The 15,649-nt window shown below is 45.0% G+C and overlaps 1 protein-coding gene across 3 annotated transcripts in view; it reads right to left on the reverse strand.

The window, feature by feature from the left end:
- Positions 1-2,763: 2,763 nt before the first annotated feature.
- Positions 2,764-15,649, reverse strand: part of NHEJ1 (non-homologous end joining factor 1) — a 270,794-nt gene continuing 257,908 nt past the window's right edge. For all 3 annotated transcript variants that reach the window (XM_033947136.1, XM_033947133.1, XM_033947135.1), the window contains 2 exons: positions 5,537-5,664; positions 2,764-3,721 (listed from right to left, as the gene is read on the reverse strand). In XM_033947136.1, coding sequence (XP_033803027.1) covers positions 3,629-3,721; positions 5,537-5,664 — 221 coding nt within the window. In that variant the 3' untranslated portion in view covers positions 2,764-3,628. The remainder of the gene's footprint in view (positions 3,722-5,536; positions 5,665-15,649) is intronic.

Raw genomic sequence — 15,649 nt, forward strand, 5'->3', positions numbered from 1 at the left:
ACATTTATTGCAATTTGAGTACAGATATGTTAGTGATGACTTGACTTTTTTATTCTCTCTTTCTTTCTTCTTCCCAATGTTCAACTCTCAGGCTTCATGTGCCTCAAACCACATCAGTCGTCCCTCCCCCCCCCATCCTACTCATAGCTTCCAATGCAACCTCTGGGCCAAAGTTGCCTATCCTTATTTTAGTGGCTGTGCTCTATTAAGGTACTTTCTGAGCTGGGCTCTGCTGTATTAAGTGCAGGAAGGAGTAAGTGCACTTTGTTTTGGACATGTTGTGTGCCAGACAAGTTCTATTTCAGCTGCCTTATCTCACTGTTCTGCAGTACAAATAAATCAATGTGAAATTAGCAGCAAAAAAAAAAAACAACAATTTGAAAATACTGTAAAGATTTTCCCAGCACTGACTGTCAGCTCTGCAGACTTAACCTGGGCAGGTCTTATGTGTAGTAAACCTGTTCCTGTTCAATACGTCTATAGAAACATATAGACGTTGGGCAGATAAAGACCCCAGTGGTCCATCCAGTCTGCCCAACCATACATGCTCCATAAATTAATTATTTAGTTTAAATGGTCCTTTTACTTAGATATTTCTAGGCCAGAAACCCACAGCCCTGCCCAGTAGTGTGCTTAGGTTCCATCAAAGCTCACTCCAGCCCCTCTTAACCATCGAAACCCTCCCCAGCCCGTCCTCCACTGAATGTTCATATACGGGACACAGGCCATGCAAGCCCGCCCAGCACTGACCTTAGTTCCTTCAATGTATACCCATTATTTTCTGATTCTAAATCTTCTGTGTTCATCCCACACTTCTTTGAACTCAGTCACCGTTTTCCTCTCCACCACCTCTCTCGGGAGCGTATTCCAGGCATCCACTACCCTCTCCGTAAAGTAGAATTTCCTAACATTGCATTTGAATCTACTACCCCTCAACCTCAAATTATGTCCTCTGGTTTTACCATTTTCCTTTCTCTTGAATAGATTTTGTTTTATGTTAATACCTTTCAAGTATTTGAACATCTGAATCATATCTCCCCTGTCCTTCTTTTCCTCTAGGGTATACATATTCAGGGCTTCCAATCTCTCCTCATACGTCTTCTGGAGAAACCTCCTACCATTTTCATCGCCTTCCTCTGGACCGCTTCAAGTCTTTTTATGTCCTTTGCCAGATATGGTCTCCAAACTTGAACACAATACTGCAAGTGGGGCCTCACCATCGACCTATACAGGCGACCTATACAGGGGCATCAACACCTTCTTTCTTCTACTGGTCACGCTTCTTTCTATACAGCCTAGCATCCTTCTAGCAACAGCCACTGCCTTGTCACACTGTTTTTTCACCTTTAGATGTTCAGTCACTATCATCCCAAGGTCCCTCTCCCTATACGGTCCCTCTTATCTCCCAGCAGATACGGTTCCTTCCAATTTCTAACCCCCAAATGCATTACTCTGCACTTCTTTGCATTGAATTTTAGTTGCCAGATATTAGACCATTCTTCTAACTTTTGCAGATCCTTTTCATGTTTTCCACTCCCTCCTCGGTGTCTACTCTGTTATAAATCTTGGAATCATCTACAAAAAGGCAAACTTTTCCTTCTAACCCCTTCAGCAATGTCGCTCACAAACATATTGAACAGGATCAGCCCCAGCACTGATCCCTGAGGGACTCCACTACTCACCTTTCCCTCCTCCAAGCGAATTCTATTAACCACCACCCTCTGGCGTCTCTCCGTCAACCAGTTTCTAATCCAGTTCACCACTTTGGGTCCTAACTTCAGCTCATCAAGTTTGTTCAAGATCCTTCTATGAGGAACCGTGTCAAAGGCTTTGCTGAAATCTAAGTAAATTACATCTAGCAATATGCCCTTGATCCAATTCTCCAGTCACCCAATCAAAAAATTCAATCAGATTCATCTGGCTCGATTTACCTTTAGCAAAACCATGTTGCCTCTGATCCTGTAACCCATTTTATTCTAGGAATTTCACTATCCTTTCTTTCAGCAATGCTTCCATTATTTTTCCAATAACTGAAGTGAGGCTTACCGGCCTGTAGTTTCCCGCTTCATCTCTGCAACCACTTTTGTGAATAGGGACCACATCCACTCTTCTCCAATCCCCAAAAACCACTCCTGTCTCCAAAGATGTTTTGAATAAGTCTTTAATAGCACCCACCAGAACCTCTCTGAGCTCCCTCAATATCCTGGGTTGGATCCTGTCCAGTCCCATCGCTTTGTCCACTTTCAATTTTACAAGTATAACATGAGTATGTGCTATGTATGCAGAACAAGTGCTAGGAAGGGATGCTGTATGAGGGGGGTGCTGAAGAAAATGACGCTTCCATCAATGGTCTGAAACAATGTCAAAACATAGAATTTCATTTCTGAAAATTGGCACTTAAGGAAATAAGATAGCACTCTTTTCAGCTACAGTGGCAAAATGATGCTCAGAATTTATGAAGTTGGTTGGTTGGGCTGCAAATTTTTCAACTCCCCGTTTTATGGGAGAAGTGGTAGGAGAAGGGATCACAAACAGAGAGGAAATGAAAGAATCTCTCTTCTGCTTCATGCTCTGCATGTCCAACTCCCCTTCAAGCCTTGCATTTCTGTTCCTGAATGACCCTGTGACAGGAAAATATGAGGCTCTCTCTGTGTATAGTTAGTGGGGGCTAAGAACTTTCCCCAGTGCTTATGAAGCCACTTTACTCTTGTGCATTTCTCACAGAGCCTGGGGATCATAGAAAGCCAACCTGTACCACAGACACAGAAAGAATTTCCCAAAGCTTTTACATCAGATTTTTATTGTACACAATTCCATTTAAAATAAACACTCCTGTTTTCCTGACAGCCCATAGTGCAAAAATGATGATCCCATGAAAGTGAGATGTCAGCACGACTGGGGGTGGGGGTGGGGGTGCCTCTGGTCAGCCACATATTTCACCCTGGACTTCACCCTTCCAAAAAGAACCAATCAGACTGGTATCTTGGCCAAACACCCTCCCCCCCACCTTTACATACATGTTTTCTTCCTGGGTGCAGATGACAACTGGATTGAAGTGTTCAACTCCATGAGGAAGCTATGGTGGTAAGAAGGATTACCACCAATTCTTTCCATAATTAAAAAGTCTAAAAAGCATTCAGAAAGGTGGTATTTGTGGGAGTTTAAAAAAAAAAGACTTTGTAAGTGTGGCAGGAGGTACTTTGACACTGCCAACTGTCAGGCTGTCTTTTTATGCTGGAGTAGGAGGGTCCAGGAAGTCAAATTAAGAAGCAGCTTCTTAACATGAGATCAGATAATAAAACCAAAAAGTTACTTCTCCTCATTAAAGAGCATTAGCTACCAGAATCACGGCTGTCTAGGTAAAAAGCACTCGTGCCCACCCATGGAGGGAAGATTCAAGGTTTGGGGCTGAAATTATCCAAACTACTAGGCAGGGTCTTAAAAGTTCTTCTTGAGGCGGGTATACAGTCCTCATCTAAAACAGGAATCTAAAAGGAAAAAGATTAAAAGCACAGATAAGAAAAATAAAGTAAAATGCAGGCGAGAGGCAGGCTGGTAGTGCTTCTTCACATGCCAGCTAAGGTTAAGGCAGAGGTCACTGTGTCCAAGACGGTCTTTCCAACGATCGTTAGCCGAATAAACCCTTTGCTTTCTTCTTCTTTGCTTTGGAAATGCTAAGCGATGCATTCTGAGACCTTGATTTAGCACAAACAGGAGGAATCTGAGGAGATGAAAAGAGCAGAAAAGAAAATATAAAATCTGTGTCCATACATCTGTTAATGTTCTCGATTCTTGTGACGGAATTTTCTTTTCTTTAAGGCGCTTCCTTGCATATGTGACCGTGGGCATTCCTAGTCAATAACTTGTAGCTCTCATCTTCATTTCTATTTTTAGTAATAAAACAAACAGTGAAACTAGCTTACAAAGCTCAGACTGCTTTCTCTCCTTTGTGATGGCATCAGCTCTTGAAAGCCTCAAAATGATCAGCAGCTCCCCTGGGCCTAGCCAAGTTGATCTCATTCCTTCCCGCCAGCACAAAGTCATAAAGACTGTCACATGCAAACACACTGACCAGTCATATACAATGCATGATGTCAGCTGTGACCCCTTTGCCAAGATGGCTTCTCCCAGAAGAACTGCAGGGAGCACTTAAAGAATTAAATTGGAAAATCATTATAAATTAGACTTTCAGCTCTTGCACATTGCCAGTGCCAAATGGGAGGTTTCTTCCTTTTACCAGGTGGTGGTAGCTGCCCTTTCAAAACCCATGTGATCCATTGCTCTATTCTTCATAGCACTAGAAGCCAATGCAAATCCTAGCTCAGTCTGGCACTGTTCCACCTTTACAGTAGTGTGTGATCTCACCACAATAACCTGGCACAGTGCCTAGGGCCCTTAAACTCGTTAAGTGCCCTGAACTTGGTGCGCTCTGCTGGAACACAGGCAGGTGATGCTGAGCTGTCTTCCCTCACTGTGCATGACACAGTAATATAGCAACAGAGCAGATGATGGAAGAAAAGACCAAACGTACGCAGGTAGGGCTAGTCTCAGTTAGGGTGCTGGTCTTTGATCTAGGGGCCGCCGCATGAGCGGACTGCTGGGCATGATGGACCACTAGTCTGACCCAGCAGCGGCAATTCTTATGTTCTTAGCTCAGTAATTCCTGACAACAAATGTTCCAAGTCATTGGTTCCGAAGGAGTTTTTTGCCCTGGGAAGTCAGCTGCTGGCAGAAAGGCCTTGGAAGCTACTAAAGCTGACTCAGAATGCTTCTCAACCCAGTCCTGGGGCACAGCCAACCAGTTGGGTTTTCAGGATATCCACAATGAATATGCATGAGGCAGACTGGAGACCAAGGAAAACAATCCATGCAAATTTATCTCGTGCATGGCTGGATAAACCAGCAAGCAGTGTGTCTTACCTGCTGCTGCTTCCTCCTCTATAGTCAGATTATATGAGGCCCTCTTTGTTAGATGGTGGCTGCTTAGGACCCAGCAAAGAGTTAATCCCTTCCCTTCTAAATAATTCCCTGTACTGTGTGGTTATTGCCCAGCCATCCAGCTCTCTAGGTCCCCTGCCAGACAGACCTAGCAACACATGCACTTGCGTTTTCATTAGGTCCTTGGTTTAGCATTAGTTTAATTTCACACTGCAGCTGAATCTAAGTAGCTACTATTATCAGAATAGCTCTTGGCTGAACATGAGGTTAGAATTAAATGGGACACATATTTATTTATTCAGTGGATGCAAAACCAGGGATCCTAGGACCAGACTGCCCCTGGACTTAATAAGAGAACAGTCCTCAATAATTTGCAAAATGGTCTGAATCTCAGCACAGCCACATAAAGGAGTCCCACAAATGCCCCAGCAGTGGAGATTAGCAGCCCACAATCCTCAGCCTGTTCTGAGTCTATCGGCAGGGTCCCCTTTCGATGGAATACATCAAACCAAAAGAGGCAGTGAAAGCAGGTGATTAACTGAGCCTTTATTTCAGAATATTCCTAATCTAGCAAGCCTTCCCTTCTACAGTCACTTACCGAAGCAGCTTCCCCACTGCCCTGTATGGCTGGTGCCAGGGGCAGAGCATCAGAGCTGGTCTGCAAGCCTCTCTCTTCGACCTGCTCTTCCTGAAGGGATGAAGAACTTACTCCTCTCTTCTCATCACCTGGAATTAAAAATGAAACCACACTATACTTCATTTGATGGAAAATCTCTGTGTTCAAGGACCACAAAGTAGCTCCTACATTAGTAAGGTCCACCTTTGCAACCACCACTATTCATGCAGATTTGCTAATACACTGGAGCTGATATTAAACAAAGGCCTCAGGGTCCATCCTCCTGCTTACTTCAATATCACAGATCCTCTCTTGATGCCCATTGCTTTCTTCCCTTATGCCTAAGGTGACCATACATCCCGTTTTGAACAGGACAGTCCCTTTTTCAGATTCCCTGTCCTGTTGTCCCCACTCAAAGCTTTGGGACGCCAAAATGTCCCGCTTTCAGAGCGGGCATTCTGAAGCTGTGAGTGGGGACAACGGGACAGGAGATCGCAGCCTGGATTCGGCAGCATCATCGCTCGGGCCCCGCTGACCCTCCTATCTCTCCCTCCCATGCGAACCCTGCTGACCCTCCCAGCAAGATGACCGAGCAACAAACCTCCCTCCAGCAGCGTTGGCATCCACAGAACGCTAAACAGGCTGCTTCGCGGCTTTCTCCTGCCGGTGAGTCTCTCTGCCGCGTCACTGATGATGTCAGTAGTGACGCTTCACCGTCAGGAGAAAGCCGCAAAGCAGCCTGTTTAGCGTGCTGCAGATGCCAACGCTGCTGGAGGAAGGTTTGCTGCTCGGTCATCTCGCTGGGAGGGTCGGCAGGGTTCACTTGGGAGGGAGAGATAGGAGGGTCAGCGGGGGTTTGGCTGGGAGGGGGGAGAAGCGGTCTGCCTCGCGTGCTCCAAGACCTGGCACCATTACCTTCTTCGGGCAGCAGCAGCGTTTACAATTTGCTGCTGTTGCCGGCTTCAGGCCTTCATCTCTGCCTGGTCCTGCCTACTTCCTGTTTTCATGAAGACAGGACCGCCAGAGAGGAAGGCCTGAAGCCGGCAACAGCAGTGAATTGTGAATGCTGTTGCTGCCCGATGAACTTCAGGACACCAGGCCTTGGGTGACAGAAGGAGGAAAGGGAGCAGAGGGGGAGAAAATTGGGGAGAGTGTTGCTGTACCCAACTGGAGAGAGAAGGAAGATGAGGGAAGGAATGAAAGGAAATGCCAGGGCATGGAGGGAAGGAGGAAGGTATGCCAGACCAAGGGGAAAGGAAGGAGGAGATGTCAGAGCATGGAGGGCGAAGGAGAGATGGAAGAAAAGGAAAGGAGAGAGATGCCAGGGAATCAGGGAAGGGATGATGCCAGACCATGGGGTGGGAAGGAAAGAAAGGAGAAGAGAGAGATGCCAGAGCATAGAAGAGGGGGTGGTGACAGAGAGAGAAAAATGGAGAGGTGACAGAGCTGAAATCAATCATGTACAAAGGAGAGAAGAGGCACAGGATAGATAGTTTATGGAAGGAGCATAGAAAGAGGGAAGATGCCAAATGGAAGAGAGAGAGAGGGCGGACACTGGATGGAAAGAGCAGAGAGGGCAATGAATGAAAGGGGCGAGACAGAGGGTGAACAGTAGATGGAAGGAGTAGAGAGAGGGAAACAGACACTGAATGGAAGTGTGAGGGACAGGGGGAGCAGACGCTGGAAGGAAGTGGGGAGGAGAAAGAAAAAAGGGCACATGCAGGATTGAGGGAAGAGGATAGAGTTTAGAGGATAGAGTACTGGAAGGGATGAGGGAAAGAGGTGGCAAGCTATAAGTAGACACAGTGAAAGAGGGAAATTGAGGACTGAATAGTAAAAAAGAATTTAGACAGAGGCAGAAAATAAATTGAGAAGGAAGACCAGGAGGAAGGGAGCGGAGAGAGAGATGCCAGAGCAGGGGGGAAGGAGAGGAGACAGATACCAGACCTGGGAGGAGGAAAAGAGGAATGAGCCAGATACTAGATCTGAGAGAAAAAAGGAGAAGAGAGATATGCTAAAATCTGCTGAGAGGGAAGGAGGGAGGAAGGAAAGAAGGAGAGAAAGAGGCAGAGAAAGGGGGGGGGGGGTTGTAAGCACATTAGAAAGACTACAGAGAAAAAGGCTTGGACGAAAGGGGAAAGACAGGAGGCAGATGCAGGACTATGGGAAGTTCAGACAGAAGGGGAGAGAGAGGGAGACCTGGAACAAAGGTAGAAAGGAGAACTGAAACTGGGAAAAGAGAGAGAGACCTGGACCCAAAGGGGATGGGGCTGGATTGTGAAAGAAATGTTGGATGCAAAAAAAAGAAAGATTAGATGTACAGTCAGAAGGAAGTGCAACCAGAGACTCATAAATCACCAGACAACAAAGGTAGGAAAAATGATTTTATTATCAATTTAGTGATCAAAATGTGTCTGTTTTGAGAATTTATATCTGCTGTCTATATTTTGCATTATATTTGTCTATTTTTCTATAGTTACTGAGGTGACATTGCATATTTTAAAGTAATCTGCCTTGACATCTTTGAAAAAATCCTGAAACTCGTAAATGATAATTAACATTTTCTCTGCATACAGTGTGCTTTGTGGATTTTTTTTATATTTTATGTTTACCATTATGAATTAATAAGATATTGTGTGTACATGAAAATGAATGGAAGAAATTGGGCGGGGCTAGGGCTGGGCTAGGGGTGGGGCTAGGGTGGGATTGGGGGCAGGACTGAATATTAATAGGATGAAAAAAATAAATGGTCACATTACTTATGCCATCTTTGTTACCACCAAATTCATTGGAAGACACTTCCATGAAGACATTTTTCTTTATGTTAAGAGCTAATGCAAAGTTTCTAACTGCATTAGGTAGATTCAGAATTTGTTGACACCATGCTGCTTTTTCAACCTTCACAGACCAAATTTTCCAGTCACTACTCCTCCAAACCGCTGGCAACCCTTAAACCACAATTTCTCCGAAACCACAGACCAAACCTTCAATTACTTCTCCTCTAAAACCACTTTTGTCCATTCAATCACCCCTCCCCTGAAACCACGTACATCCCTCCAATCACACTTCCTCTAGAACAGGGGTGTCAAACTCAAATACACAGTGGGCCAAAATTAAAAACTTGGACAAACTCGCAGGCCAATCTTGATATTTATTGAAAAAATGTCTACAATTGAGGAAGTTTTTCCTTCTCATCAGATATAACGATGAATAGGGCACAGGTGATGAATGTAGGCCATGCTCAATATGGTGAGAGGGAAAAAGAGGCAGGGAACAAAAAAGGGAATTGAGCATACCAAAGTGTGTTGGAAACACACACGTTGAAAACATGAGCATCAACAATGTGCAACAAATCTTTAATAAAAAATAATAAGATTAACCAAATAATAATTGTACAGTGAGCCTTTCGAATCCACGGTTTCAGTATCCACGGATTTGGTTATTCGCAATTTTTTTCTTTTTTTTAAATAAAGCTGCATTCCGGACCTTCCCCGCCTTCCTCCTAGCATCCCAGACCTTACCTGGTGATCTCGTGGGCTTTTGGGGCAGGAGCGATCTTCCTATGCTCCTGCCCCATGCAGATCACTCACAGCAAATGGCTCCTGCCCCGAAAGCCTGCTAGACCACCAGGTAAGGTCTAGGATGCCAGGAGGGAGGCGGGGGTGGGTCAGAGCCAGCCCAAAAGTTATTCGCGAATATTCAATATTTGTGGGCCAGCTCTTCCCCTAACCCTCGCGAATACTGAGGGGGAAGTGTACAATTCCAAAAGAAAACTGTAGACAATGTGTTTAAAAAACAATGATGTAAAGTACAACTAGCCCATGATTGACGTAAAATAGCTAATCCAAACTTAAAACGGAAAAACTACAAAGGAATTAAAACCAAAAAGGGATGAAATAAAACACCATGTGAATTAGCAACATATGTTTTAAAAAGCGTAAAATATAATCATAATAAAAACCATTACATGAAGCAGAGAAAACCAATAGGAATACAGAAAAACACTAGCACCGGAAAAGAATGAGTACCAGAAAACAAAATGCCAAAATTAGAATGTGATCAAAAGACTATATACAACAAGGGATTAAAAAGAAAAAAAAATATGACAAAAAATCAATACTTACCAAAAAAAGCAATTGCAGAATCCAGTGCTTTTGCGATGCTGTGTGAGACTGTGAAGAGAGACCGGAGAACGCTGTGGGAACTTGTAAAAATGTCAAACGTGATGACGTGCCTAATGGGAACGTGAGCTGATTGGGTCAAAAAACAGCTCTAGTAGACATTTGGTATTTTCTTGCGGGCCACATTTGGCCCATGGGACTGAGTTTGACACCCCCAGTCATTCCTCCTCTGAAACTATTGAACACTTTTAAAACCATCCACACTTCCAAACATCTCTCCTTCAAACTACTGGCAACCATCTAACCTTACCAACTCTAAAACTGACTCACTTTCCATCCTTAGATCTATCCCCCTAAAAAGCTGGCCACTCCTCCAAAAAGCACAGTTACTTACTATAACAGGTGTTATCCAGGGAAAGCAGTCAAATATTCTCACAACCCACCCACCTCCCCTGGTTGGCTTCTTAGCTGGCTTACTGAACTGAGGAGCCGCATGCCTACATCGGGCGGGAAGGTACTCGCACATACGGGGTGCGGACTATCGCAAACTGTCTGAATTCTTAAAGTGGCGATGCACTTTTAAAGTGTCTGTATCGGAGCTCCGTCGGTGACATCACCCAGATGTGAGAATATGCTGCCTGCTTGTCCTGGGATAACTGTGCTTTATCCTAGGACAAGCAGGCAGCATATTCTCACATATGGGACTCCCTAGCTTACTGCAATGGAATGGAGGAAGAGTTGGCTAATGAAGGAAATACATTTTATAATACTGCTTGGCCGAAGAGACCCTCTCTTCTAGACAAAGGTTCCAGAAAGGAGTGAGCATAAACACATAAACTGAGGACCAGGTAGCTGCATTACAGATATTCCCCACGGACTCAGGATAGAAGAATGCAACTGAAGTCACAATAGCTGAGATCTTACATGCTATCAGAGATTCTCCAAGTTGTGGTACAACAGGAAAAATGGAAAACGAAATACATAAGAATATAAGAACATAAGAAGTTGCCTCCGCTGAGGCAGACCAGAGGTCCATCTCGCCCAGCGATCTGCTCTCGCGGCGGCCCATCAGGCCCACTGCCTGAACAGTGGTCTCTGACTAATTTTACAAATTACCTCTAATCCTATCCCTCTAACCTTACCTCTACTCTTATCTGTACCCCTCAATCCCTTTGTCCTCCAGATACCTGTCCAGACCCTTCTTGAAGTCCTGTAGTGTGCTTCTGCCTATCACATCCTGCGATAGCGTGTTCCATGTATCCACCACCCTCTGGGTGAAAAAGAACTTCCTGGCATTTGTTCTAAACCTTTCCCCTCTCAATTTCTCTGAGTGCCCCCTTGTACTTGTGGTTCCCCATAATTTGAAAAATCTGTCCACTTTTTCTATGCCCTTCATGATCTTGAAGGTTTCTATTATGTCTCCTCTGAGTCGTCGCTTTTCCAGCGAGAAAAGCCCCAGCGTTTTCAGTCTGTCAGTGTATGAGAGGTCCCCCATACCCTTTATTAGCTCCCATACCCTTTATTAGCTTAGTTGCTCTTCTCTGGACTCTCTCAAGTACCGCCATGTCCTTCTTGAGGTACGGCGACCAGTACTGGACACAGTACTCCAGGTGTGGGCGCACCAATGCACGATACAGTGGCAGGATGACTTCCTTCGTCCTGGTCGTGATACCTTTCTTAATGATACCCAACATTCTGTTCGCTTTCCTTGAGGCTGTGGCGCACTGCGCCGACGCCTTCAATGTTGTGTCTACCATCACTCCCAGGTCTCTTTCAAGGTTGCTCACCCCTAGCGGTGATCCCCCCATCTTGTAAGTGAACATCGGGTTCTTTTTCCCAACATGCATGACCTTGCATTTCACTATGTTGAAGCTCATCTGCCACTTTTTGACCCACTCTTCCAGCGTTGTCAGATCTTTTTGGAGGTCTTCGCAGTCCTCCATGGTTTTGACCCTGCTGTATAGTTTAGTGTCATCCGCAAATTTAATAACCTCACATTTTGTTCCCGCCTCCAGGTCGTTAATAAATATATTGAACAAAAGCGGTCCCAGCACCGACCCTTGTGGAACTCCGCTCGTGACCCATTTCCAATCTGAGTAATGGCCCTTTACTCCAACCCTCTGTTTCCTGTCCGCCAGCCAGTTTTTGATCCATCGGTGGACCACCCCTTGCACCCCGTGGTTCCATAGCTTCCTTAGCAGTCTTTCATGTGGTACCTTGTCGAAGGCTTTTTGGAAGTCAAGGTAGATGATGTCTATGGATTCCCCTTTATCCACCCGGCTGTTTACCCCCTCAAAGAAGTATAATAAGTTTGTGAGGCATGACCTGCCCTTGCAGAAGCCATGCTGGCTCGACTTTAGCTGCCCATTGTTTTCAATGTGTTCCCAGATGCTGTCTTTAATCAGCGCTTCCATCATCTTTCCCGGGACCGAGGTCAAGCTCACCGGCCTGTAGTTTCCCGGGTCTCCCCTTGAGCCTTTCTTGAAGATGGGCGTGACATTTGCTATTTTCCAGTCCTCCGGAATCTCTCCAGTTTTTAAGGATAGGTTGCATATCTGTCGAAGTGGCTCAGCTATTTCGTTCCTTAGTTCCTTGAGTACCCTTGGGTGAATGCCGTCCGGACCTGGCGATTTGTCGCTCTTTAGCCTGTCTATCTGCCTGAGGACATCCACCTTGCTCACCTCTAGTTGGACCAGATTTTCATCCTGATCTCCTTTTACGATCTCCTCGGGTTCCGGAATGTTGGCTGTGTCCTCCCTTGTGAAAACTGACGTGAAGAACTCATTTAACCTGTTCGCTATCTCCTTTTCCTTTTTTACCACTCCCTTTCTGTCTCCATCATCCAAGGGTCCCACTTCCTCCCTAGCTGGTTGCTTCTCCTTGATGTACCTGAAGAATGATTTGAAGTTTGTTGCTTCCCCTGCCAGTCTCTCTTCATACTCTCTTTTTGCTTTCCTAACCACTCGGTAACACTCCTTTTGGTGTTTTTTATGCTCCTTTTGGTTGTCCTCTGTCTGGTCTTTTTTCCATTTTTTGAATGATGCCTTCTTATCACTTATCGCCTTTTTCACTGCATTTGTTATCCACACTGGGTTTTTTGTTCTATTTTTTTTGCACCCTTTCCTGAACTTGGGGACGCACAGGTTCTGTGCTTCGTGCACCGTGCCCTTGAGTAGGGTCCAGGCTTTTTCTACGGACTCCATCTTCCTTGCGGTATCGTTGAGTTTCTTTCCCACCATTTTCTTCATGGCATCATAATTTCCTTTTTTGAAGTTGAGTGATGTCGTTGTGGTTCTTTTCACCTTTGATGATCCAATTTCTAGCCTGTACTGGATCGTGTTGTGATCGCTGTTTCCTAGTGAGGCTAGTACTGCCACCTCCTTAGCGGGTCCCCCTAGTCCGTTGAAGATTAGGTCAAGAGTGGCATCTCCCCGTGTTGGTTCCGTGACCAGCTGTTCCATGAAACATTCCCTCGTGACCTCCATGAATTTGGTCTCCCTCATACAGTTCGAGTGCCCGATGCGCCAGTCTATTCCCGGGTGGTTGAAGTCCCCCATCACCACCACACTTCCGCTTTTGCATAACTGCCTCCGTTCAGCCTCCAGGTCCTGGTCGATTTCTTCCGATTGGCCAGGTGGGCGATAGTACAGACCCAATTTTATGTCCGTTCCTGTTCCTCCTGGTAGCTTAACCCATAGTGATTCCAAGTCATCCGCCCTTATTGTTGTTTCCATCCTAGTTGAAGGTATGGAATCTTTTATATATAGCGCTATTCCTCCGCCCTTTTTGTGTGACCTATCTCTCCTGTAGAGTTTGAACCCTGGTAAAGTCACATCCCATTCATTGTCATCAGTCCACCACGTTTCTGTGACTCCAATTATGTCTAGGACTTTTGTGCTGGCTAATACTTCCAGCTCTCCCATTTTAGCCCTTAGGCTCCTAGCATTAGTGTACAGGCAGTGTAAGTCCCGGTTGTTCGCCTTTCTTGCTGGTTTTCCTCGTGGTTTGGCGCTCCTGGCGACCCCCTCGTGAGCTGCCAGTCCCCAAGCCTCGTCTCGGTCATCCTCCTCCTGTGGTGTGTCTGTTTCGTCCTCAGCCTGTTTCCTCATTTTTGGTTGTCCCTCTGGATTCCGTTGTTCTCTGTTAGTCCTGTTTGTCAGTTTTATTTGTGTCCTAGACCCCTGCAATTTGTCCTTAGGTCCTTCTTCAAAAAATTCCCACTCAGTCCTGAGCCCTCTTTTACAGTGTCCTCGTTCAAGGTCCTTGGCCCTGGGCATCTGCATTGCGTCCTTAGGTCCTTTTCCCAAAAATTTCCACTCAGCCCCAATCCCTTTTTTACAATGTCCTTGCTCAATGTCCTTGGCCCTGGGCCCTTGTATTGCTTCCTTAGGTCTTTTTTCAAAAAATTCCCTTTCAGTCTCGAGCCCTCTTTTACAACGTCCTTGCTCAATACAGACTGCAAGGTATATGGAAATAGATCTCTAGGGATAGACTGACTCAACCTGGGATGAACAGGTGAGAATAGGTTCTGCAGGACTGAACTCCTTGTAAGAGAAAAGTCAAAGTTCTGTTGCAATCCAAGATATGAAGAGCCACGCCTCCAAGGTGAGAATGAGGCTTTAGAGAGAAAGGTAGAAGCACAGCTATGAAATATATATTGCATTTTGTGAGCACTGTTGTCCAGAATAAAGGAGGGGTACAGAAAGAGTACTTTATCCTGGTTAAAATGCTGTACAGGATGAGTCTCACACCCACTCTGGAAGCCTAATCCCTTGGCATGCAGAAGTGATAGAGATGACAAAGACCACTGTTCAAGAGAGAAATTTAAGATGTACAGAGAACAGTGGTTCAAATGAAGGATCTAACCATTTAGTGAGAATAAGTTGAAGATCCCAACCCACATTGATGGTGGAAGACATGTTTTAAGAAAAATTTGGCTGATCCTGCTTCGTAAATAAAGCAGTGCAAGGTTCTGATATGGGAGGTTAGGGGAATCTAATTTATAGGCTCTACACTCCTGTCCTCATCGTGTCCTTATATTATTGTATCCAAGCAGCAGGAAAAAGAACCACCTTACAGGATCTACACCCCATGGTGGAATCCAGAAGCAGTTGCAGCCTGATTGATGCATGCCAATTTGTGTTATTCTTGCTGAAAAATCTTTGGAGGAATCTAACTTTACAGACTCTACACCCATGTTAGTTTCCCCTCTTAGAGGAATGGAGCCCAGGTAATAGGAAAAAACCCACCTTACAGGCTCTACACTCAATTTGATTTTCCAACTAATGCATGTTTGTGCAGCACAGCTCATAGGAAATATGAAGAATAAATACTGCTGGAAATCAGAAAACTTGAGATGGAACCCATGTCATGACCAACTGAAGATTTTTTGGGAGGAGGGTTTAGGTGGTTATTGGTATAAAATGAAGAGAACCCTTCCATAAGGACTGTGAAAAGTCATAGGTCGGTTGATATGAGACCAACGTTGATGGTATAGTGAAGGCAAGCTCTGATTGATCTAGAAGAATTGGGCAGAGTTAGAACAAATTCCACTGAATCAGTTCAAGGCCTCTAGCACATTTGCTTCTATTTCAATGGCTGCCCAGAAACAGGTGTAGAAGGAAAATGTCTCTGATGTGAAGGAGGTTGTTCAATAGATCTCCTTGAAGAACAAGATTTAGACTTTGCTTTATTTAAAGTATTCCAAGTTTGCTAATGTTGAGCTAATTTTTGTGCAGCAACCTTGATGGGCTCGCCAAAAAGCTCCTTCCCTAGGCATGGAATATTGGCCAATCTATTTTGAAGATTGAAGTCTCTATCAGAAAATCTAAGCCAAGCTAGGCGTCTCATAGCTACTGACATAGCGAACACTCTGGAAGACAGTTGAAAAACATCAGAGATTGATCTTGGAAGATACGTCGCAGTCTGTGACAGAGTACGAATAATCCACTGAAATTCCAGAAGATGCTCTGAA

This window comes from Geotrypetes seraphini, chromosome 5 (genome assembly GCF_902459505.1).
Source record: "Geotrypetes seraphini chromosome 5, aGeoSer1.1, whole genome shotgun sequence".
NCBI lineage: Eukaryota > Metazoa > Chordata > Amphibia > Gymnophiona > Dermophiidae > Geotrypetes > Geotrypetes seraphini.